This window comes from Tupaia chinensis, unplaced genomic scaffold, assembly GCF_000334495.1.
Source record: "Tupaia chinensis unplaced genomic scaffold, TupChi_1.0 Scaffold000477_1, whole genome shotgun sequence".
Lineage (NCBI taxonomy): Eukaryota > Metazoa > Chordata > Mammalia > Scandentia > Tupaiidae > Tupaia > Tupaia belangeri.
In genome coordinates this window covers 470112-492650 of record NW_006159986.1, presented here as the reverse complement: position 1 = coordinate 492650, position 22539 = coordinate 470112, and the positions used below count along the sequence as shown (strand labels likewise).

Sequence of the window (22539 nt, the reverse complement as noted above, 5' to 3'; positions counted from 1 at the left end):
GAAAGCAAGCTGCCAGGTCCAGGACTCAAACCATAGTTGGCCATGTGGGAATCCAGTGCCTTCAACCATCATGGCACCTGCTAGCCCCCCACTTCCTAATTCTAAGAGAGGACACAAACTGAGCAATGCCGGGTGGCTACAAGGACTAGTACTGTCTATCCCAGTTCGTGCTGGGTGAGGTCTTTCCTTATGCCCACATGAGCAGGTATAAACCAAGGTAAGACAACACTTTCGAAGGGCAGGTTAGGCTATTGAGTTGTTTCAATTATACCTCAGGGGCCTAGTGGTTAAGGGAGTGGAATCTTGGGTCCTGACAGGAATGGAGAAATGAAGGGATTGAGGAATGATCATGCTTCATTGGGGTGTGTTTTCTCCTATCTGGAAAGAACACATATGGTCTAGCAATTAAAAAGACAAAAAAGTGACAGACAGCTCGGGTAGCTATAGCTTCAGCTTAGGTCTCACAACTCCTGGCCCAGTGGTGGCAGGGGAAACCCCACTGCCCTTGAATCCTAGGGCAGGCTTCTAGCTCTGACCTGTGCAGTTGAAAAGCACAGGAATACCATTTTCTATTCCGGACCAGCTGGTGGAATGGCTGTCGCTGGGCTCCCATATAGTCAACTGTGGTTGGAGTCCGACCTGGTGGCTTAAACTCATGCTGGGTGTGTGCATGTGCGTGCCCAAGATCCTGAGAGGAGAATGGAGAAGGGATTGCAGTGTGGCCATCCCCCCTGGGGGGTGACTTCTTGCAGTCTCTTTCTGGTGAGCACATGCGCCCTATAGCAAAAACCTCTCAAAAACAAATCCTCTGGGACCCTCAGGTGGCGTGGTGAAGGTGCCAAAAACTCTCACATCCCAGACCTGGTGGCTTGCTTTATCTCTCTGGCCAAACTAGAATAAATGGATGAATAAATGAAATTTAGTAATTCTTTAAAATAAAATTCCCCAAATGCAGTCGCAACTGAGTACTGGTCCCAACCACTTAGAAACATTTTGGATTGGGTAAGACATTCCTTCTCTGCCACTACAAGTGAAAAAATACTCTCATAAATGAAGGGGGCATGAGAATCACCCGAGGAAAAGGTCTTGGCGGAAGGAAGGGAAGAAAACAGGCATCTCAGGAAAGGGCCTTTTCTGGTGCTTATTATGCAGCGGGCCCTGGACCTCTTTAATAGTGAAGACCCACTGAGCAGCGAGAACACAGATAAAAGCAGATAAAGGCTTATTTTATTTAAGCGGTGATCTGTGGAACTGCCAATGCCACTATGTACAGACAAGAGACGGGGAGCTTTATTTCTTGGTCTCTTCCTCCTTGGACAGAGTCTTGATGATCTCTTCCTTCTTGGCCTGGAGGCGCTCCTCACGGCGCTTGCGTGCTTCCTTGGTCTTAGACCTGCGGGCCTCAGCCTGGTCTCTGTGAGGAAGAGAATGGACGGTTTGAGGAGATGTGCTACTGGGGAGGTGGTAGAAAACATACCCTCTAGGCTTCTCCCTTTGACCTTAGCTCGAAGGACATGAGTTGCTGTGGCCACCAAAAGCTCACCTAACCTCCAGTCCCTACCTGACAGTGGCAGACGGTGGGTGTGTGCAGGAGAGGAGCACATGCCACTATCAGAACCCTGTGTCCCCGGCCGAGAGCAGCACTTGCCCTCCTTGTGCTGAGGTTCAGGTACCAGCGCATGGTACACACCGTAGGAGAGGATCTACAATAAAGTTCAAAGAGCCCGCCTCTACAATAAGGCTCATTTCAGGAAACTTACGCTAGGAGCTTCTTGCGGGCCTTGTCTGCCTTCAGCTTGTGGATGTGCTCCATGAGAATCCGCTTGTTCTTGAACACATTCCCCTTCACCTTCAGGTACAGGCTGTGATACCTGCACGGTGCAAGAGCAGAGGTTCTGGTCAGCGATGAGGTGAGGTCAGCCCCAAGGACTGCTCTTTTCTACCTGAGGTTGTTAAGCTTGTATGTTTCCTTCCTCTCTCCTACTGCTGCAAGGCCTACTTTCCCCAAATTAAGACTGTGTGCAGCTCCCAGACAAGAGAATTTGCCTGGCAAATAAAATTTTGGGCTACACAAAAAATAAAAGTTTTAAGGATTATTTAATTTTACTTATTTATTTTAAAGGTTTTTTTTTTAAAGAATGATTTATTTATTTATTTATTTATTTTAATTTGACCAGAGAGTGACAGAGAGAGATAGAGAGATAGAGAGAAGTGAGAAAGCAAGCCACCAGATTTGGGACTTGAACCATGGTTGGCCATGTGGGAGTCCAGCACCCTTAACCACCATGCCATCTGCTGGTCCCTCATTTATTTTATTTTAATCTGACCAGAAACAGACAGAGACAGAGAGAAAGAGAAAAGTGAGAAACCAAGGCACTAGATCTGGGACTCGAACCATAGTCAGCCATGTGGGAGTGTCCAGCGCCTTACCCATCGCACCACTTGCAGGTCCCGAGAGAAAATTTTAAGATGGGGACTCGCAAACGGCTTGACAGTTAAGGCACTGGACACTCCCATATGACCATATGGTTCAAGTCACAAACGTGGGAGCTTGCTCTTGCTTTCTCACCCACCCCATCTGTGTGTGTCTCTCTGGTCAAATTAAAATAAAATAAAATAAATAAATAAGGTTCCTACCTAATGCCAATGAGACAGAGCTCTGTGAAAAGAACAAGCAAAAACAAAGAACGAGCCATCAAATCAGCAAATGGGTCATGAGCCTAAGCCAGGGTGCTTACATGTGGCGGTCAATCTTCTTAGACTCCCGGTATCTTCTGAGCAGCCGGCGCAGGATCCTCATTCTCCTCATCCAGGTGACCTTCTCTGGCATTCTAGCATTGGCCGTACCCTTTCGCTTACCTGTGGGGAAGACAAGCTAGGAACCAGACACTACCCAGACACTCTGCTGCACATGTTCCCTGTCACTAATTGGAGCCAGGTGACAAGCCCCTACCTCACACTTCATCCTTACCACCTCATTTTCAGTCTCTTTACTTCCATTTTACAGATGGTACTCCAATGACTTAAGTTTTCATTTACTCCACTTTCTAAAGGAAGCACACATTACAACTACTCCCCATTCACTTCACGAGAAAGGATGCAGCAAGGCAACAAGCATGCTTCCAGGAGCTCTAAATGTGACCTTCATCACCTTAAATCCTGATACTATAGAGTGATTTAGGATTTACTAGACCTTTTCAAGTACCTAATGGAATCCTTGGCACAGTGCAGGCATTCATGACCACCTTGTACCACGTGTACCTGTAATTTCAACACCAGTGCCAACTTTCTGATCAGCACACAGCCAGAAAACATGTGAAATGTGGAGTAAGAAAAGGGCTCAGGAGGAGACAGTAGGAAGAAAAATATCCTGAATATAGTGCAAGAGTAGAGGTTCTGCACCAGCACCTCCATTTCTTAGATCTTTGGAAAGGGGGAAGAGAGCACTCACCTATGCCCATATGCCTGCCCTTCCGGCGGGCCAAGGTGTTTTTCCGGCATCGAGCCCGGGAATGGACAGTCACAGGCTTGCGGATGATCAACCCATCCTTGATCAGCTTCCGGATCTGCTGACCTGGGAAAGCACAACGCACCTGTTCAGTCAGCTGGGGTCCAGCCACAACCCAGGCTAAACAGGACAGGTCAGACATTGCTCGTATTTCTGGACGAGTGGCCTCAAAAAAATGGTGTAAATATTGGGACCAATAGTTAGTGTAATGGCTATGTCGCTGGACTCCCATGTAGTGGACAGCAGTTCGCGTCCCAGATCCAGTGGCTTAAAACTCATGCTGGGCACGTGTGCGTGCATGCCCAAGATCCCAAGAGGAGAATGGAGGAGAAGGGACTGCGGCATGGCCATCTCCCTGGGGGTGGTGGTGGTGGTGGTTTCTTGCTTTCCGTCTGTCTGGTGAGCGCACGTGCCCTATTGCAAAAACCTCTCTCTCTCAAAAAAGAAGGTGTAAATATTTAGTTCTTCCTTTTCAAAAACATTTCTACCTTTTAAATGTATTACATATACTCAAAAGAACGCTCCTAATAGAATGTGGAAACTAACACAGGGACGCTGGTTCTGGTACTCCCTGCAGGACTACCATCCGTTGAACTGCCATCAATGGACAAAGCCAAGAGGCCTCTACCAGAAGCCTTAGGCCCCAGGTTTTCCCAATTCGTCATTCTGTCCCCTCTTCGGCTATTGCTACCCAATTCCTGTCATAGAGAGTACTTACTACCCCTTCACAAAGCTATGAAACAGTTAAGAGGGGGCTGCCAAAAGTTCACAGATAAACAGAACAAAAGTATGAGACGAGGGCCAGCAAGTAGCATAGAGATTAAGGTGGGTGGATTCCACCAGACAGCTGTTAAGGTTCAAGTCCTGGATGTGATGTCTCAAAAACCATGCTGCCCACTTGTGTGTGTACCTGAAATCCCGAGAAGAATGGATTGTGGAGTGGCCATCCCATCTAGGGAGTGATTTCTCACTTCCTTTTTCTAGCAAAACATTAAAAAAAAAATCCATTTTCCACGACTTTCTAAAGACTCTAGAAATAGTGATTCTGAAACACCGAGTGGGTCCATTTACTTCCATTCTATCAGATGGGCAGATGGGAGGAAAAGAAAACTTCTGATGTACCCACATTTTTGTCATTTTATACAGGCCTTCTGGATTATGAGCCTTCTCAGGCTTGTAAAAAAATCGACACGGTTGTGTTATGCTTGTTGACACAGGGCAAGGGAAGGGTAAAGATAGAACATAGATTAAGTACTCACGGGAGTTGGCATTGGCAATTTCATTGGTCTCATTGGGGTCCAACCAGACCTTCTTTTTGCCACAGCGGAGGACACTAGACATAGAGATTAAGGTGGGTGGATTCCACCAGACAGCTGTTAAGGTTCAAGTCCTGGATGTGATGTCTCAAAAACCATGCTGCCCACTTGTGTGTGTACCTGAAATCCCGAGAAGAATGGATTGTGGAGTGGCCATCCCATCTAGGGAGTGATTTCTCACTTCCTTTTTCTAGCAAAACATTAAAAAAAAAATCCATTTTCCACGACTTTCTAAAGACTCTAGAAATAGTGATTCTGAAACACCGAGTGGGTCCATTTACTTCCATTCTATCAGATGGGCAGATGGGAGGAAAAGAAAACTTCTGATGTACCCACATTTTTGTCATTTTATACAGGCCTTCTGGATTATGAGCCTTCTCAGGCTTGTAAAAAAATCGACACGGTTGTGTTATGCTTGTTGACACAGGGCAAGGGAAGGGTAAAGATAGAACATAGATTAAGTACTCACGGGAGTTGGCATTGGCAATTTCATTGGTCTCATTGGGGTCCAACCAGACCTTCTTTTTGCCACAGCGGAGGACACTAGAGGCAAGCCTCTTCTGAAGCCTGAGCATACTGGGACACACAAAAAAACACTTTTCAGACTCCTGATGTCACATCCCCACAAGATCTGGCAGCTAAGTCTTTTAAACAATAACAAAAACTCCGCTAAAATGTGTAAATACGCTTTTCGATAAAGGCAAAACATACGTCCTTCCCCAAGACTTTTGCCACCCATACTACACACCATGAATAAAACTGCGCTCCACCACGATCTCTGGTAAAACCCTGGGCTGAGCCACGAGGCCACCCTAGGACTAGCCTTGAAAAATCAAGCTCTTCCTTAACCTGCTGAGTCTGTTTTTCCCTCCAGAAAACGAAGCTTAGGACAAAACTGATATGAAGTGGGGGGCTTACGCCACTTCTGGCACTAAGCCGTAAACAACGTGTTTCTAGTACCAAGGTCGGTGGACCGATGCTCCAGTCTGGGAAGTTCTGCCATCCCTAGAGATCTACCTTGTGAGTGGGGCACACGAGTGCTCAGGCTCGCCTCACCCTAGACAGTCAGGGGCCTGGGCCTACCCGAGGCTCGTCCCACGTCACACAAAAGCACAGATTGCTCCGCTACGGCTACGCTCCCAAAATTAGGGGGCCCATTTTTTTCCCCCCCCCGCCGCTGCCTTTCCTCTCCCCGCGGGGACAGAGGCCGCCGTGTGCGGGGCGCGGCCCTTCCCGAGTCCCCGCCACGCTCCCCGCCCCCACCCCCCGCCAGGCGCCGCGGCAGGGTGTGCTCCGGACCACCCCAAGCTCTGGGACCCGCCGCGTCAGGGCTGCCCCCTTCTCATCTCCCTCACCCGGGGCCGCGGCTCTGAGCTCCGCCATCCCCTACCAGGCCAGATCAGCACAGGCCAGAGGCCCGCGCGCCCTCACCTCATGGCTGCAGCCGCAGCGCAGAAAGGAAAGAACGCGATCGGGCCCGGCTTCTTCCATTATCTGAGAAGGGGACAGCCCAAATTCCATTCTGTTTTCCTCCATGTTCCCTCCCGGGTCTTCCTTCTTCTGCCATACCAACACACTATATCGTCTGTGAAGACCTGAGGTAATAGGAGTCTAATATCAAGAATCAGTTTTAAACTTAAAAACATAGAAAATATACCCCTTCCGTTGGGCACAGTGGTACAACCCGACTTCCTACTAGGCATGCGCGGCAAAGGTACCGGGTCACGTGGTACGGATGGCCGGAAGTCACGTTGGCTTGCGCAGGCGGGGATCCGTGTGTACGCTCTGGAGCGGCCTGCGGTTTCCCGGTGTCCAGGGCTGTGTAGGAAGGTGTTTTGGCCGGGGCGAAAATAGTGAACAAAGTGAGAGAGAAAATGACCCGTTTCAGACGAGGGTCGTAGCTTAGGAGCCTCCGGATCGCAGAATAGATAACCGGAAGACGTGAGTTTTTTTGTGCTACTGTGGGCTCTTCATTTTTTGGTCCTCAGTTTCCCCATCTCTGATGTGGGCCCAACCCTAATATTTTGGTTCTCCAGTTGTGAAAATTGCAGGAATTAAGGTTTGTAGTTTGCAAGCTCCTTGAAGCCAGGAATCAGTCTTGTCTTTGGCTCAGACTTGACTGCAGGCACCCGTAGGTGTAGGAGCACACAGCCTGGAAACACTGCTTTGGCTGAATGAATGAATGAATAAAAATGCATTGGCTTGGGGCCGGAGGGTGGCATGTTGGTTAAGGGCCCTGGGCTCCCACAGGGTCCGTTGAGGTTCGGGTCTGGAACCTGGCGGCTTGTTTTCTCACTTTCTCACTCTGTCCCTCAGTGGTCAAATTAAAAATAAATAAATACAGTTAAATAAAATATTTCAAAAATGCATTGGGGGGCCTGCTAGTGGCATGGCGCTAGACTCCCACAAGGCTCACCGTGGTTCAAGTCCTGGACCTGGTGGCTTGCGCACGCGTGCACTCTCTCTCTGTCCCTCGCTGGTCAAATTAAATTGAGTGAATAAATAAAGTTGAATAAAATAATTCTTTAAAAAATGCACTGGGGCCGGCAGGTGGCATGGTGGATAGGGGCGCTGGACTCCCACATGGCCAACCACGGTTCAAGTCTCGGACCTTGTGGCTTGCTTTCTCACTTCCTCTCTCTCTCTGTCTCTCTCTGATCAAACTGGAAAATAATAATGATAATAATAATAAAGTTAAATAAAATAATTCTTTAAAAAAATAAAGAAAAATAAAAAATGCATTGGCTGAATAAATGAATGAATAAACTAGAAATGTGAATGAATGTACTAGAAACATGAATAACTAGCCAGCCCATAGTTCTCTTGCTCTAGAGTATGCAGTGCAAGAAAACCAAGATTATTTAAGTGTTCCACAAGTCTGGAGCTGCATTCTGGCTTCAGCTCGTTTGGTCCCAGTCGATCACCACATCTCTTTTCACGTGAATTTTCCTGTGTGCTAAACAGACCTGAGAAGGTCAAAAGAAGAGAAAAGAAAGCTTACACTGCCCCACCACACAGTGTCATCCTCATTTCACATCTGAAATGACAGATTGAGAATGGAAATCTTCCTGATTGCCAAGCCCTTGCCTTCCTGGTCATGCTAGGCTCTCTTGTCCTCAGGGGCAGATGGGAACTCTGCTCAGGAGGGCAGGGGTTTTGTTTGTTTTAGTTCTTTTGCTATAGGATGTGTGTGCTTGTCAGGGAGAGAGAGAAATCACTCCCCTCCCCAGGGCTGGGGCCACACCACAATCCCCCCTTCTTTAACTGTAAAAGTTAACAATACATACAGAAAACCATATAAACCATTCAGTATACATTTCTTTTTAAAAATTTACTCTAAGGGAGGGGGTCTGTGGGGTGATGAACTCCCATGTGGCTGACTGCAGTTTGAATCCCAGACCTGACAGCTTGCTTTCTCACTTTCCCTCGCTGTTCTGATTAAAAATAATAATGGTAAACAAAATGGAATAAATAACGTTTTTAAGAGAGTTTTTTACTATACAGTGCATATGCTTGCTGGAGAGACAGAGATGAGAGACAGAAGGTAAGAAATGACCCTCTGGGGAGGAATGACCATGCTGCAATCCCTTCTCTATTCTCCTCTCTGGAACTTCGGCACACACGTACATGTGCCCATAATGAGTTTTAAGCCCCTGGATCAGGATCTCAAACTGCAGTTGTCTATTTGGGAGTCTAGCGACATAACCATTACACCACTTGCTGGTACCCCCATTACACTCTTAACCCCAGCACTAGGCTGTCAAATAGTACTATGGCGACCAGCAGTGGGAAAGCACCTGCCAGGAGGGATGGCAGCCCTGCAATCCCTTTTCCTCTATTCGCTCAAGATTTTTTTTTAAGAATTAAGTTATTTTAATTTTATTTATTCATTCATGTATTTAAATTTGACCAGAGAGAGAGAGAGAGAGAAAGTGAGAAAGCAAACCACCAGGTCTGGGACTCAAACCATAGTCAGCTATGTGGGAATGTCCAGTGCCTTATCCACCATGCCACCTGCTGGCCCCACCTCTCAAGATTTTGGGCCCGCATGCACATGTGCCTGGCATAGCCGGACTACACAGTTGGCCATGTGGGGTCCAGCTGCCTTACAATCACCATGCCACCTGGCTATTGAGCTGTTTGTAGGTAAATACTAAAGGGCTCCATCCTCAGTCACTGCCCCTGCCCTTCCCCAAGATAATGTGATTGACAAATGACTGACCTGTCACTTAACAGAATTCAGGGTAAGGAGGAAGAGTCAGTGTATTTCATAAATAGTTTGTGCTTTAGAAGAACACAGCAAGCTGGCCCTATTTTAGGATCACTTGACCTGGGCAAGTCACTTCCATTATTTTTTTAAAATGATTTATTTTTAATTTTTATTTATTATTATTATTCAATTTGACCAGAGAGAGAGAGAGGATAAGAAAGCAAGCCATCAGGTCTGGAACATGACCCGCGGTCAGCCTTGTGGAAGTCCAGTGCCTTAACCACCACTAGCCCCAAGTTAACCTCCATTCTAATTTTGTAAAAATTATTAATTTTATTATTATCTTCCAATTTGCTAAAGGGCATACATGCTCACTAAGAGAGGGAAAGTGAGGAAGCAAGCCACCAGGTCTGGGACTCGAACTGCAGTCAGCCATGCAGGAGTCCAGCACCCCAATTACCATGTTATCTGCTAGTCCTCTACTCTGTTTCTTGTCTCTCCTCTCTGTGGAGCAGGGGCAGGGGTGGAGTTGGGAGAGGCTGGGTCCTGTGGTCTTTCCTGCATTGTACCTTACAGTATCTCCAAACACCCAAGAAATCCATCATTTAATGCTCCTGCATCCTCCCAATAATGGTGACAAAGACATCACAGAAACAGCAACCCCATTTTGTAGGAGAGGAAAACAGGCTCAGAGAGGTGTAGCCATTTTCCCAGGACCACACAAGAAGCAGCCTGACCAAGATTGGCACCAAGATCTGCCAGAATCCCCTAAGCCCTCTTCTCTTTATGTATCCGGGAAAGTCGTGGGTAGAAGGTGCATTTCTAGGCCAAAGACCCTGATGTGATTTCAGCCAGTCTCCTGGACTCTCAGCTCCCTATTCTTCCTCTTGCTTTCTATGACAAGGAGCTGGGACCTCATCATCCAGCCCCACTCCCGGCCTGTTAGAAGAGCCTGGAGGTGGTGGTGGTGGTGGTGGTGGTGGTGGTGGTGGTGGTGGTGGGGAATCCTCACAACTGATTAGGGCAGAAGGACTCCCGGGTCCCTGGGATTTCTCGTTGCTGTCTTTGTTGGGAGCTCCTTTTCGACATCCTCTCCATCCCAGCCTCAGCCTCCAGCCCGCAACCTCCAGAGCCATGATTGAGAAGGAGGGGCCTGGGCCCCACACCGGTGAGAAAGGAGTTAAAGCCGGTCCTAGGATCACTGGATCTGGAAGTTCCGGTGGCCCAAGCCGGAGTGGGCTGGGGAGACGTGCTGGAAGAGCCGTTTGGGACTGAAAGGGGGGCAGTGCCAACCCTGCCAATTCGTGCTTCCCCCTATTCGCTCTTGGCTTTCACCGGTAAACCGCCTTCCACTCCACCCTCGAACCCCAGTCCCCTCTTCACTTCTCCCCGCCTCCGGGGGCTGCCTGCACCCCAGGCCAGTCTGAGGCCAGAGATCAGCCCCCTTCGGAGCCAGGCCGAAGGCCGGGCTGGGTGGCTGGACTGCGCGCGGGCTGCACTGCGCTGCGCTCGGCTCCGACGGCCTCTCCCATGCGCTGAGCTCGGCTCCGCCGGCCTCTCCCATGCGCTGAGGGCGCCCGGCTGGGCCGGGCCGGCGGCCGGAGGAAAGGCTCCTCTCCATGGTCCAGAAGACCAGCATGTCCCGGGGCCCTTACCCACCCTCCCAGGAGATCCCCATGGAGGTCTTCGACCCCAGTCCACAGGTGAGGCGTGGTAGCCGGGCAGAGGGAGGAGGGTCGTTCCCTCGGTCCTTGCTGGGGCTATTTGCCTGGAGCGATGGGTGAGGGGTGCCTGCGCGCCCCCCATCCGCAGGTTTAGTGATTGATGCGCGCTTGGCCGGGAGTTGGGCTGCGGTGTTGCGGAGCGGGGATGGCGCGGGTGGGCCGCCTGTCACCCTTGCCTCCTCATCTCCCCCGTGTCAGGGTCCCTGCTGCTCGGGTACCCGCTCCAGTGGGCTGAGAGCCGGGACACTGACGGAGGGATCCGGGCCTGAGAAGAGGAGGTTGAAGGAGGCTAGAGAGCGAGCCAGGCAAGGCAGGCGACGCAGAGCGCGCTCGGGGGCGCCCGGCGAGGGTGGGTGGGGCGGGGGTGGTACCTGGAGATGGCCGAGGCGGTGGTCAGAGGGCGGTGCCAGCCGGCCTTCGAAGCCTTAGACACTGGCTTTCCAGGGTGGGGAAGGGGCCAGTCCCCCTTCCAGCCACTTCGGCTCCATCCTCCTCTTAGACCAGTTCCCCTCCCCCCACACCACGTTGGCTTACCCTCCACCCTCCTGCCCCAACGCCTCCAAAGTTTGGAAAGTTGGGTGGATGCCAAGTCACCGTCCTGGAGGGGGAGAAGCTGTTTTACTTGGGGAAGGGGTTGCCCCCTTACTGTCATTCCCACACGTTTTCTATGCCCCCTGGCTACCGCAGAAAAGGGGCATTCTTGAGCTTGGTGGATTCCCATGGGCAGACCCAGTCTGGGGTGGTCCTGCCAGGGGATTTCTCTGGGATGTGCTGGTCCCTCTTTTATTACTGTGGCCAGCCTGGGGCAACTGTAACCACCATGATAATGTGGTTGATGGGTATGTTGGGCTGGGGGGTCAAGTCAGACCTAAAAATACTTCTACCTCCAGCCCAGGCCCCCTGGAGTCTGGGCAGCAGCTGGGGCCTTCCTTTCAGCTGTCCCCTGTCCCTCTGAGCGCCACTCCCTTTGGCCAGCCAGTAGTGGTGTTGTGGTGTGAGACTCTGGGGCTCGCTAAGAGATCCTCATAGGCTTGTAGGGAGCCTCAAAACTAGAATTTGGATGTACCTCTGGTTTGAGAAAGTGGGGAGGAAGGCAAGATTCCCTACGGGTCCCCAAGTGCCCTCCTCTTCATGATCCATACTCCTGTTCCCAGGTCCCAGGAGCCAGAGCCTCAGTCCAGTCACCACTCACTTAGATTGGCAGGGAAAGTCTGGGATGGAGGCTGGGACAGGGGCCTGGAGTCCAAACCTTCATCATCCCCCAGATTGATTCTGGAGTGGGCCAGGGCCAAGTGTGTGAACGTAAGTTGGGGAGGGCAGAGACAAAGTCTCTTTACCCGAGGGCCTGGCGATACCTGAAGGTGTGGCTACCTGAGTGGTCAGGCAGTATCCACTCCATGCAAGCAAGTGGGAGTGAGTCAGGGAGACTGAGCCAGCCCACCCCAGGGACAAGTGGGGCTGTGTCCTGGGCTGGGCCTGGGGCGGGGCCAAGGGGCATGTAGACTGCAGGCAGATTGACGTAGCCTGGTGGGTGCCATGGGGACGGGGCGTAGGCAGTGGCAGCTGAAGATGGGGGAGAGACTGGAAGCTTGATCCCTCTTGCACCCTTGGGGAGGGGCGTGGCCACTGTGGTTGTAAAGAGGGGGCTGAGAAAAAGTCCTGCCAGGGTGGGGACCAAAATCTGCCCCCACAGTGCCTGGCCATGGTTGGGATGGATGTTTACTTTCCAAATACAGTTTCATACCCCCCAGCCCCTCCAATCTAGCCTTGGGCCTCCTGGAACTCAAAGCTGCCACCCCCTCCCCACTCTGCAAAAGCAAAGCGAAGAGTTGGGCGCAGCAAGAGGCCAAGCTGGCCCTGGGCTGGCGAGTCTCCCTCTCTCTGGGGACCCCTCCCACGCAGACCCCTCTGCTCCAGCTGAGGCGGGGAGGAGGGGGACTTTCCCGGGCTCTCTCCGCCCCCTAGCTCTGCAGGCAGCCTCTCCCTTCCCCAGAGGCCTTCCTGCCTGCCCAGCATCTTAATTAGCTTTGCTGCCTAATGAGCCTCCAGCTTTTCAGCACCTCCCCCTTCCTAGCCTGCCGGGCTGGTTTGGGGGGTTTCTGTGTGTGCCTCCTGGGGTTCTCCCAGTTCCCTACCCTGGGCTGTGTTCCGGGCCCTGGTAGCGAAGAAGGGAGACCCTCCCTCCCCTTGGGCTGTACCACCTCTGGAAGAAGATGCAGGGGTGTGGGGGTGGAGCCGTTCAGATCCGGGAATGGTGTTCCCAAGGTTTGGCTGTAGCGCCGGACCTGGTGGGGTGAGGGTTGGAAATGGTCCTTTCTGATCCCTCTCTTGTTCCTTCCTGGCTTCTCCAGGGCAAATACAGCAAGAGGAAGGGGCGGTTCAAACGGTCAGATGGCAGCACGTCCTCAGATACCACGTCCAACAGCTTTGTCCGCCAGGTAACCTGGAGTCGGCTGAGGGGGAGGTGGCTGGTTAGTGGAGGCCAGCGCTGGAGAGCTCTGTCTGCGGCTTCCAGGCATCCTGCCCTGTGTCATTTGTCACCTGCCTGGAGCCACCCCATCACCCTGACACCCCATGACTTCTTCTGGATGTACTGTCAGCTGCACCCACTCCCCGCGCCCCCGCCCAGCCTCTCCCCCCAGCACCAGGCACCAGCCCCTGCTGCCTGCCTGCGTCATCTTATTCAGGGACAGCCTGGCCTGCCTCCTTCTAGCTGGCTTTGGGCTGTCACCCACTCCCCCTGCCGGCTGTCTGCTTCTGTGTCCTCCCCCAGCATCTGTGACAGGGTGGGGTGGAGGCAGGTCCTTGGAAGTGAGGAGCTAGGGCCTCTGGGCCCCTGGAGCCCTGGTTAGGTGTGGGTCAGAGAAACATCCTCCTCGCATGCTGATAGGGCTGTTTGCTAAGCAGAGAGCAAGTGCGATGCGGGGGCTTGGTGGAGGCAGGAGGTAGTTGATGTTAGAGAGGACTGTCACCCAGCACTCCCGATTAATAGTGAGTAGCTGAGAATAGCTTTCCGGGGTCTTCTGTGCTCAGTCAGGAAGCCGCTGCTGTCATCTCTGTTCTAATTCTCAAACCCCAGGCCATCTTAGGCTCTGGGAGAGGCGGTGACAGAGGCATGTGGTTACTATGACTACTGAGCATCTCAACAAAGCCTGGTACCCAAAAAAGGCAAGAGGGCTTGGGATCAGATAAGGAAAGGAGTGGGTTAAAGAGGAAGTGGCAGGGCAGGTGAAGTCAGGACCCTGAGAAGGAGGAGCCCCCCTTGGCCAGGAGAGAGAGTGCTTCCAGGCAGATTGACCGTGGACTGGAGCGAGGCCCTTCTTCTATGAGAAAAGGAGATAGAAAGACTCCCAATAGGGTTTTCATGCCGCAGCGCATAGTTCAGCCAGCCGTGGCTGTGGGCATGCGCTTGCACACCCGATGGACACAGGAGACCTCACGACTTGCACCTAGGACCTTCCCACATGGTCTCAGCATCACCGAGACATGCTGGATTACCACTGCGCCACTGTCCCTACAACGCTTAACACCTGCGAGCCCCTGCGTGGCTTAGGAGGTGCAGGAAGAGGAGCTGTGACCCAGCCTTTCCTAAGTATGCAAACAGACAGGCAGTCCTTTCTGCAGTCACTCCCTCATCCCTCCTGTTGCAGGGCTGGGCCGGGGCTGAGCAGGACGCTGGGCTTTGGTTGCCCCACTTGGCATAAAAGGGCTGTGGTTCTCCAGTGTTTGTCTCCCCAGGGGGTCAGCCACCAGCCCCTGCCTCTGGTTCTTCCTCCTCTGACTCCACAGCTCTTACCCCCAGGAGGTGGCTGGGAGTGGGGGAGCAGTCCTTGCCACATCTCAGAGCTAAATATACCCTAGCAGTTTGCACATGTAGCAACTCTGCCTGTAACCTGAGCCCCCTGGGGCAACGGGCAGATTGGGCCACCCCTTAGGCCAGCAGGGCCAGGCACCAAGGGCGCCGGGATGGAGGTGCCCAGCCGGACCCTTGTGGTGGTGAGCTGGGGATGGGGCAGGGGTGGCGGGTGGCAAGAGCAGCCCCTAGGAAAGCTGTTGGGGAGCCTTCTCACCAGCCTTCTTGCTTCCTCACTGTTTCCTGACTCCTGCCATTTCTGACGTGTCTGTCGTGTGTGTGCATGTGTATGTGTGCGCGTGTGTGTAAGGGTCACTGAGTGCCTCTCTGCCAGTCTCTCTCTGAGTCTGTCTTCTGGTCCATTTCCTGGCTGGCTGGGCAGCTGTCTCCCTGACTCGGGGTGTTCCCGTCAGCAGGGCCAGAGCAGTAGAGAAGCTGGTTTTCACAGTCCCTCCTCCTTTGTGTCTGTCCTCCAGCTTTTGTTTGTAACCCCGGCCCCACGAGTCTCTGTTTGCATAGTTTGGCTGGGAAAGAGATGGATGGCTATGCCAGCTAATACTAGGGACGTCTGGGGAGAGGTGGGCCTTGGCCTCCTCTCTCCCAGGTCCTCTCCGTACCAAGCTGGTGGACCCTCCTGACCAGGTGGCCCTTTCCCATCCCTGCAGTCCTGCTCTTTCCTCACGTGACCTCCCACCCCATCCAGCACCACCTCTGCACAGTCACGTGTAGATCGCCTCCGGGCTCCGGCCCTCGTATGCCTCCACCTTTAGGGACGTTGATACCTGGGTGCCCAAGTGGAGGCACTCAGTCGTGCACATGCCACAGAACACACCCCCATCCACACGCACACGCTCGCAGTGCGTGTGAGCACACAGGAGCGAGTGTGCTCACTCCTGCTCCTAGGTTTGTACAGGCGTCACATGCCTTGCACACGTGTGTGCATTCCTAAAGGAGTTGTCTATGCTCTGGAGTGGTGAGTGTGGTCAGAGCCAGCTTTTGGGCACACGCAGACTCTCAGCCTTCCTTCTCCTTGTGGCCTAGCCTGGGGAAAGGCCTGCTCCGGAGTTCGCCCTCCACTTGCCTCTTCTGCCTGGACCACCCCAAGAATCCTGTGTTCTCTTGCATCTTACGAGAGCATGACGATTGGGGTTCTGAGTGGGATGGTCTGGTTTTAGCATTACCAAACAGAGGAATGAGGAGCCTGTCCACCCCCCACCTTTGAGCAGAAGACAGCAAAAACTTTGGTGGCCTTGTCATGCTGAGCAAGCTGCCCACTGCCGTCAGTGCAGCACTCAGGCTTAAACTGCTGGTGGCTGCAGTCCCTGGAGGGAGGCCGCTGGGCTTCTGCTGAGTCTATCACAGCGACGGGTGTCGGGAGCAGGGGAGAGAAGGAGGGGCAGGGAGTGGAGACTCGGCCCTGGCACTGTTCCCCTGGGCTGTGCCCCTATCAGGTTCCCACCCCTCCCTGGGCCTCAAGCAGCTGTCCTTGGACCTGCCTAACCCTCCACTTGCTGTTGTCACCCTTCCTAGGTCCATACTCTTCCCAGGGCCTGCAAACCTCAGCCTCTGGCCCCTTCCACTCAACACTACCTTCTCCTAGCCTTTGAGGCATTGTGCCGGCTGACTGGGGCTCCAGGTATCCATGGCGGTGGTGCCTCCACGCCTCCCCAGGCCCAGGGGCTAAGGGAGATAGCACTGCCCTGAGCTGGGCCTCTCTGTTTTCAGGGCTCAGCAGAGTCCTACACCAGCCGTCCATCGGACTCTGACGTGTCTCTGGAGGAGGACCGGGAAGCCTTAAGGAAGGAGGCGGAGCGCCAGGCGCTAGCGCAGCTTGAGAAAGCCAAGGTGAGAGTGCCCAGGTGGGGAAGGGCTGTGTGGGCCTTATTTCTCCACCCCCCAGGCCTTAGTGACACTGGACAGCCTGGGTAGAGGCTTGGCCTGGCTGCTTCCTAGCTGTTACCCCTAAACCTTAACGTGCCTTTGTCCTTCCCCTGTACAATATGGACTATAAGGGGCCAGCCCGAGGTGTAGTGGCTACAGGACTGGACTCCCATGTGGCTGACCACAGTTGGAGTCTTGGACCTGGTGGTTTAAAACACATGCTGGGCACATGTGCATGTGTGCAGAAAATCCTGAGAGGAGAATGGAGAAGGGATTGTGGTGTGGCCATCCCCTCTGGAGGGTGACTTCTTGCTTCTGTCTCTCTGTCTCTCCACTGAACACACGTGCTCTATAGCAAAAATCTCTAAAAATATTTTTGAAAAAGAACAAAACTATAATATCTGCTTCCTCGAGCCAGCCAGTGGTGTGGTTAAGGCAGCTGGATCCCATTTGGCTGACTGTGTGGTTCGAGTCCTGGACCTGGCAGCTTGAGAAACACGCTGAGTATGTGTGTGTCTCCAAAATCCTGAAAGGAGAAACAGAGAAGGGATTGTGGTGTCACCAGGCCCCCGAGGGAACGCTGCTCACGTTCCTTCTCTCTGCCTCTCTTTGGCAAGTGTACATGCCCTCTGGAAAAACTGGAAAAAACAGTCTGCCTCCTTACACAGTCTAAGTGCCACATGCTGTTTTCACACACCAGGGCTTGATATGTGCTAGAAATTTCCACCTCTTCCTGGAATCAAACTTCGTGGGCTGGAATCTCTACCCTGACTCTCAGTAACTATGTGATCTTAAGCAAGTCACTTAGCTTTTCTGAACTTTAGTCTCTCACTCACTAAAATGAAGACAATAATATCATTGGGTCGTTGGAAAAGTCATGACGCATTTTTGCACAGAAAAACAGAAAAATATACCATGTCTTTTCTGACAACCCAATACTTAACCGCATAGGATCCTATGATGAATAAATAAAATAGTGCATGTACAACGTGTAACAATACCTGGCACACTAAACTGCTAAATACCTGGCACACTACGCCACCGACTGGCTGCTAGGGCCAGCAGGTGGCACAGTGGCTAAAGCACTGGACTCCCACTTGACTGGCTGCAGTTTGAGCTCCGGACCTGATGGCTTGAAAATCACCCTGGGTGCATGTGCGTGCATTTCCAAAATTCCAAGAGGAGAATAAGGAGAAGGGATTGTGACAAGGCCATTCCTCCTGGAGGGGAGATATCTCACTTTCCTTCTACATCTCTCTCCAGCGAATGCACATGCTCTACGGCAAAAACCAAAAACCAAACAAACATAAAAAGTAGCTACTGTCATTAATGTTGCCTAAAGAACAGGGGCTGGCAGGTGGCATGGTAGTTGAGGTGCTGGACTCCCACGTGGTCAACCATGGTTCAAGTCCCAGACCTGGTGGCTTGTTTTCCCACTTTCCCTCTCTCTCTGGTCAAATTAAATAATAATAATAATGGGGCCAGCAGGAGGTGGCGTGGTGGTTGAGGGCACTGGACTCCCACATGGCCGACTACAGTTTGAGTTCCAGACTTGGCGGCTTGCTTTCTCACTTTCTCTCTCTCTCTCTCACTCTGTCCCTCTCTGGGAAAATAAAGAAATAAAGTTAAAACAAAGTAATTCTTTAAAAAATAATAATGATGATGACAAGGAATAAAATTCGTAAATAATGCTTAAAAAAAAAAAACTAAAGAATGAAACAACAAAAAGTAGCTACTGTCATTAATGTTATTATTATTGTTGTTCCTTATGAGTGTCATTCTGGCTTCCCCCGCATCAATACTTATTATTCCCCAGTGCCCTCTCCACCCAGAGAGAGCTACAGTACATATTTCTTCTTAAAATTTTCCTCTAGAGGGACCAGCAGTTAGTGTAATGGCTATGTTGCTGGCCTCCCATGTAGTCGACCGCAGTCCGAGTCCTAGACCTGGTGGCTTAAACTCACGCCGGGCACGTGTGTGTGCATGCCCAAGATCCCGAGAGGAGAATGGAGGAGAAGGGATTGCGGCGTGGCCATCCCCCCTGGGGGTGATTTCTTGCTTTCTGTCTCTCTCTATCTTTCTGGCGAGTGCATGCACCCTATAGCAAAAACCTCTCCGAAAAAAAAGATATTATTCTTGCTCTAGGATGCATGCACTTGCCAGAGAGAGACAGAGGGAAAGTGAGAAAGCACCCCTTGGGGGATAGCAATGTTGTAATCTCCTCCCTTTCATTCTCCTCTCAGAATTTTGGGTACACACATATGCACCTGACATTTAAAAAAATATATTTATTTAACTTGTTATTATTTTCTATAGAGCTTTGTGTGCCTTAGGGCACATGCTATCGCTGGAGAGAGACAGAGACAGTGAGAGGGAAAGTGAGAAATCACCCCTTAGGGAGGATGGCCGTGCCACAATCCCTTCTCCATTCTCCTCTCGGGATCTTGGGCCCACATGCACATGTGCTTGCTGTGATTTTCAAGCCATTGTTGGGTCTGGGACTCGGATCATGGTTGGCCATGGGAGTCCAGTAATGTAACTGCTATACCATTTGTTGGCCTCATTATTTTTTAATTTGATGAGAGAGAAAGGGAAAGTGCAAGCTGCCACATCCAGGACTTGAACTATTGCCAGCCAGTTTGGAATCCAGCACCTTAACCACTATACCACCTGCTTGGCCCCACAATGTGCTTTTTAAGTCACCAGGTCCAGGACTTGAACCACTCACTCGTCCATGTGGGATCCAGGCACCTTCACCTTCATGCCACCGGCTGGCCCTACAGTATACATTTTTTCAAGTTTCCTCATTTATTTTTTCTATGAGAAAGAGAGAGAGAGAGAGAGACCGAGACCCAGCACTCCCAAGAGGGCCTTGCTGGGCCTGACCCACTCTCAGGTCACAGATCATGGGTATATGTGTGCCCAGCCTACCATGGGAGGTTTCCAGACACTCAGAACCTTCCCCTATGGGTTGACCTCTCAGAGCATGGCATCTTACTGCTGCACCACAGTCCAACCCCTCAGTATACGTTTTAAAAAAGCATTATTTATTTATTTATTTATTATTCTTCAATTTGACTAAAGAGAGACAGAGACAGAGAGAGGGAGAATGCGGAAGCAATTCAACCCAAACCCTGGTCTGCCATGTGGGAGTACAACACCTTAACCGCCATGCCACTCGCCTGCCCCAGTCTACATATGTTTAAAGTTTATTCACTTATTTTTCCCATGCGACAGAAACAGACAGAGACAGGCAACCTCTCCAACAGGGCCTCATACCATGCCCAGTGTGTTCAGGGAAGTACTGAGACTTGAACCCAGGACTTTTCCCCTGTAGGTCCAGCTGCCTTACTGATATGCCACCATCTGGCCCTGAGTATGCTTTTTCTTTAGTCACCCCCAGAGGGGATGGCCTTGCCACAATCCCTTCTCCTCTAGTATTCTGCTGGGTTTTTGGGCAGGCATGCACACCCAGTATGATTTTTTTTTTTTTTTTGGAGAGGTTTTTGCAATAGGGCGCATGTGCTCGCCAGACAGACAGAGAGAGACAGAGAGACAGAAAGCGAAAAATCACCCCCCAGGTATGATTTTTAAGCTGCCAGATCTGGGACCCAAACTATGATCCGCCTTGTGGAAGTTCAATGCCTTAAGCGCCATACCACCTCCTGGCCGCCCTCAGTACGCGTTTGAATGACCAGTGTACAAAGCAAACACCTTCGTATTTGTTCCCCCACCCCAGGAAGTTGAATGTCACACTGTGATTTAATAACCCTCTGGTTGTCATCCTCTGTGTGCCCCCTCTAGACTAAGCCGGTGGCATTTGCTGTGCGGACTAACGTTGGCTACAACCCGTCTCCAGGGGACGAGGTGCCTGTGCAGGGAGTGGCCATCACCTTTGAGCCCAAGGACTTTCTGCACATCAAGGAGGTGGGGAGAGTGCTTAGCACCAGGAGGGAGGCCAGGGGGTGGTGGGTATGGGTGCCAAGAGAAGCCAGAGCTCCAATGGGAAAAAAGTCTTCTGAGCCACGCAGAGCCGGGTTGAACCTGCTGTGACCTTAGACAAATCTCCACCTCTCTGCACTGGGATTTTTCAGTGGGAATGAGGTGGTAATGCTTAGGCCACAAGGCTGTTGGGAGGGTCTGTTGTGCGGCTTAAGCTGGAGTGGCACCACACCAGGCCCTGCAGGTGTCAGCATTTCCTCCTGCTGCCTTTCTAGCATGGGGAGTGGGGAAGGACTCTCAGAACAGGGACGTGCTAGCGGAGGGATAGCCCATGGCCCGAGGGATGCTGGACTCGCAGCTGGGCTGTCCTCAGGCTGCACAGGGGCACAGCTCTTTGTGGGTACACCCACTCTGGGCAGGGTCGGCCAGTGCAGAGGGGTTTCCATGGAGGGTGAGCGCTGGGTTGCACCCGCAATTTCCTACTCGGTTGCTCCACTCCCACCCCACCCCGTCGTGTTCACAGAAATACAACAATGACTGGTGGATTGGGCGGCTGGTCAAGGAGGGCTGCGAGGTGGGCTTCATCCCCAGTCCCGTCAAACTGGACAGCCTGCGCCTGCTGCAGGAACAGAAGCTGCGCCAGAACCGCCTCAGCTCCAGGTGTCCGGCTGGGGCGGGGGTGGCAGCCAGGTGGATCCTGGCACTGAGGGCTCAGACCTGCCTGGGCTGTCACTGGGGGCACTGGAGGATCTCTGGGCGGGGGTGCAGCATGTGAACTGACAGGATCCCCCACCCCCACCGTTTCGCTCACAAGCTCCATTTGCCTCTCTACCCACACAGCAAATCAGGTGACAACTCCAGTTCCAGTCTGGGAGACGTGGTGACTGGCACCCGCCGCCCCACACCCCCTGCCAGTGGTAAGAGCTGCTGCCACCCCAGGGGGTAGGGAGAACTTCAATGGGGTGGCCTCCCTGCTGCCTGACCTCTCCTTCCCCTGCTGTAGGTGGCACCCCAATCCTGAGTCCCCCAAACACACGCAGTGGAGAGTAGGGTACCCAGAAACTGGGCCTGTCGTGTCTCTCCTCTCCCTTTTCTTCAGTAGCTCCATCTCTCTGCCTGATCCCCTGCCCCCCCGTTCATTTCTTCCAGCCCTGTTCCATTCACCTCTTCTTCTTTCTTTTTTCCCACCCCCATCCCTGTGTTCTGTCTGTGTTTCCGCGTCATCTCGCCCTTCTGCCCCCTCGCCTCCCTCCCTGTCTCCTGACTCTCCGGTTCAGGTAATGAAATGACTAACTTAGCCTTTGAGCTAGACCCCCTAGAGCTAGAGGAGGAGGAGGCAGAGCTCGGGGAGCAGAGCGGCTCTGCCAAGACTAGCGTTAGCAGTGTCACCACCCCGCCGCCCCACGGCAAGCGCATCCCCTTCTTTAAGAAGGTAATTCTTGCTGGTTCTTGCAAGAGGGCTGGGCGGCTGTCTGCTGGCCTGCTCGGTGGGGGGAGGGCCAGGTGGATGCAGGTGTGTGGCAGCGTGTTCTGCGGGCAGCAGGGCTTCCTGCTAAGGGCCAGGGAAGGGGGGTGTGGATGCATCTCCATACCAATCCTATCCGGCATAGCCCGTGCCCCAGGAAATGTGGTTCTTGCCCATGGAGGGCTGCTCCGCCCTACAGAGGCAGGGCCTGGTGGTGCTGGAACCTGTCCTGTCTGCTCACTGTCAGTGGAATATTCTAGTGTTTGCTCCCACTCTGGCTCGTGAAGCAGGGAGCAGAGGGCATTTCTTCTTTGCCCTTCCTAACACTATGGGCAAACACGGGGGTATCCACTGGCTGCACAGCAAGGGGACTCTTAACATGAGCAGGTTGGAATGCACTGGGGACAGGAGACAGGCCCCAAATTAGTGGCTGTCACTCTCCCCAGCTCTTTTCCAAGACCCAAAGTGGGGGGAGGGTGTGTCTGAATATTTGTGAGTCTACTAGACTGTCAACCCTGCTCCCAGCCCTGCTCCAGGGCCATCCCTGACTCCCCCTTGGCGTGGGGTCCCGTGCCCTCTCTCTGGCTCTGTCTGTCACTAACACGCATGCCCTGTTATCTCTCCTCGTCTGCCCGCTCTT

At 52.4% G+C, this 22539-nt stretch overlaps 2 protein-coding genes across 6 annotated transcripts in view; one reads left to right on the top strand and one right to left on the bottom strand.

Moving 5' to 3' along the window:
• Positions 1-1205: 1205 nt before the first annotated feature.
• RPL19 (ribosomal protein L19) lies at positions 1206-6330 on the bottom strand. Of its 2 annotated transcripts, XM_006155876.3 has the most exons (7): positions 6256-6274; positions 5338-5400; positions 4768-4811; positions 3452-3574; positions 2739-2859; positions 1761-1871; positions 1206-1414 (listed from the first exon to the last, which is right to left on the bottom strand). In XM_006155876.3, the coding sequence occupies exons 1-7, from the start codon at positions 6258-6260 to the stop codon at positions 1291-1293; spliced, it is 591 nt and encodes a 196-aa protein (XP_006155938.1). In that variant the 5' UTR covers positions 6261-6274; the 3' UTR covers positions 1206-1290. The 2 variants fall into 2 exon arrangements, with proteins under 2 accessions (XP_006155938.1, XP_006155939.1); XM_006155877.3 differs by lacking the exon at positions 4768-4811 and having other exon boundaries at positions 5294-5400; positions 6256-6330.
• Positions 6331-10591: 4261 nt separating this feature from the next.
• CACNB1 (calcium voltage-gated channel auxiliary subunit beta 1) overlaps positions 10592-22539 on the top strand; it is a 23807-nt gene continuing 11859 nt past the window's right edge. Inside the window, exons 1-7 of one of the 4 annotated variants that reach the window (XM_006155875.2) lie at positions 10592-10737; positions 13110-13196; positions 16337-16456; positions 20297-20419; positions 20958-21094; positions 21275-21351; positions 21712-21866. In XM_006155875.2, coding sequence (XP_006155937.1) covers positions 10654-10737; positions 13110-13196; positions 16337-16456; positions 20297-20419; positions 20958-21094; positions 21275-21351; positions 21712-21866 — 783 coding nt within the window. In that variant the 5' untranslated portion in view covers positions 10592-10653. Of the gene's footprint in view, positions 10738-11682; positions 12061-12780; positions 13024-13109; positions 13197-16336; positions 16457-20296; positions 20420-20957; positions 21095-21274; positions 21352-21711; positions 21867-22539 lie in introns of those variants that run through there. The other 3 variants (XM_006155874.2, XM_006155873.3, XM_027774751.1) reach the window with 3 other exon arrangements.

Bases quoted from the DNA above. Each gene is read 5' to 3' on its own strand.
- RPL19 (XM_006155877.3), bottom strand. The intron at 1,872-2,738 runs GTAAGCACCCTG...TGCACCGTGCAG, and splicing joins AAGAAGATTGACCGCCACAT to GTATCACAGCCTGTACCTGA. The intron at 1,415-1,760 runs GTAAGTTTCCTG...TCTTCCTCACAG, and splicing joins GCCCGCAAGAAGCTCCTAGC to AGACCAGGCTGAGGCCCGCA.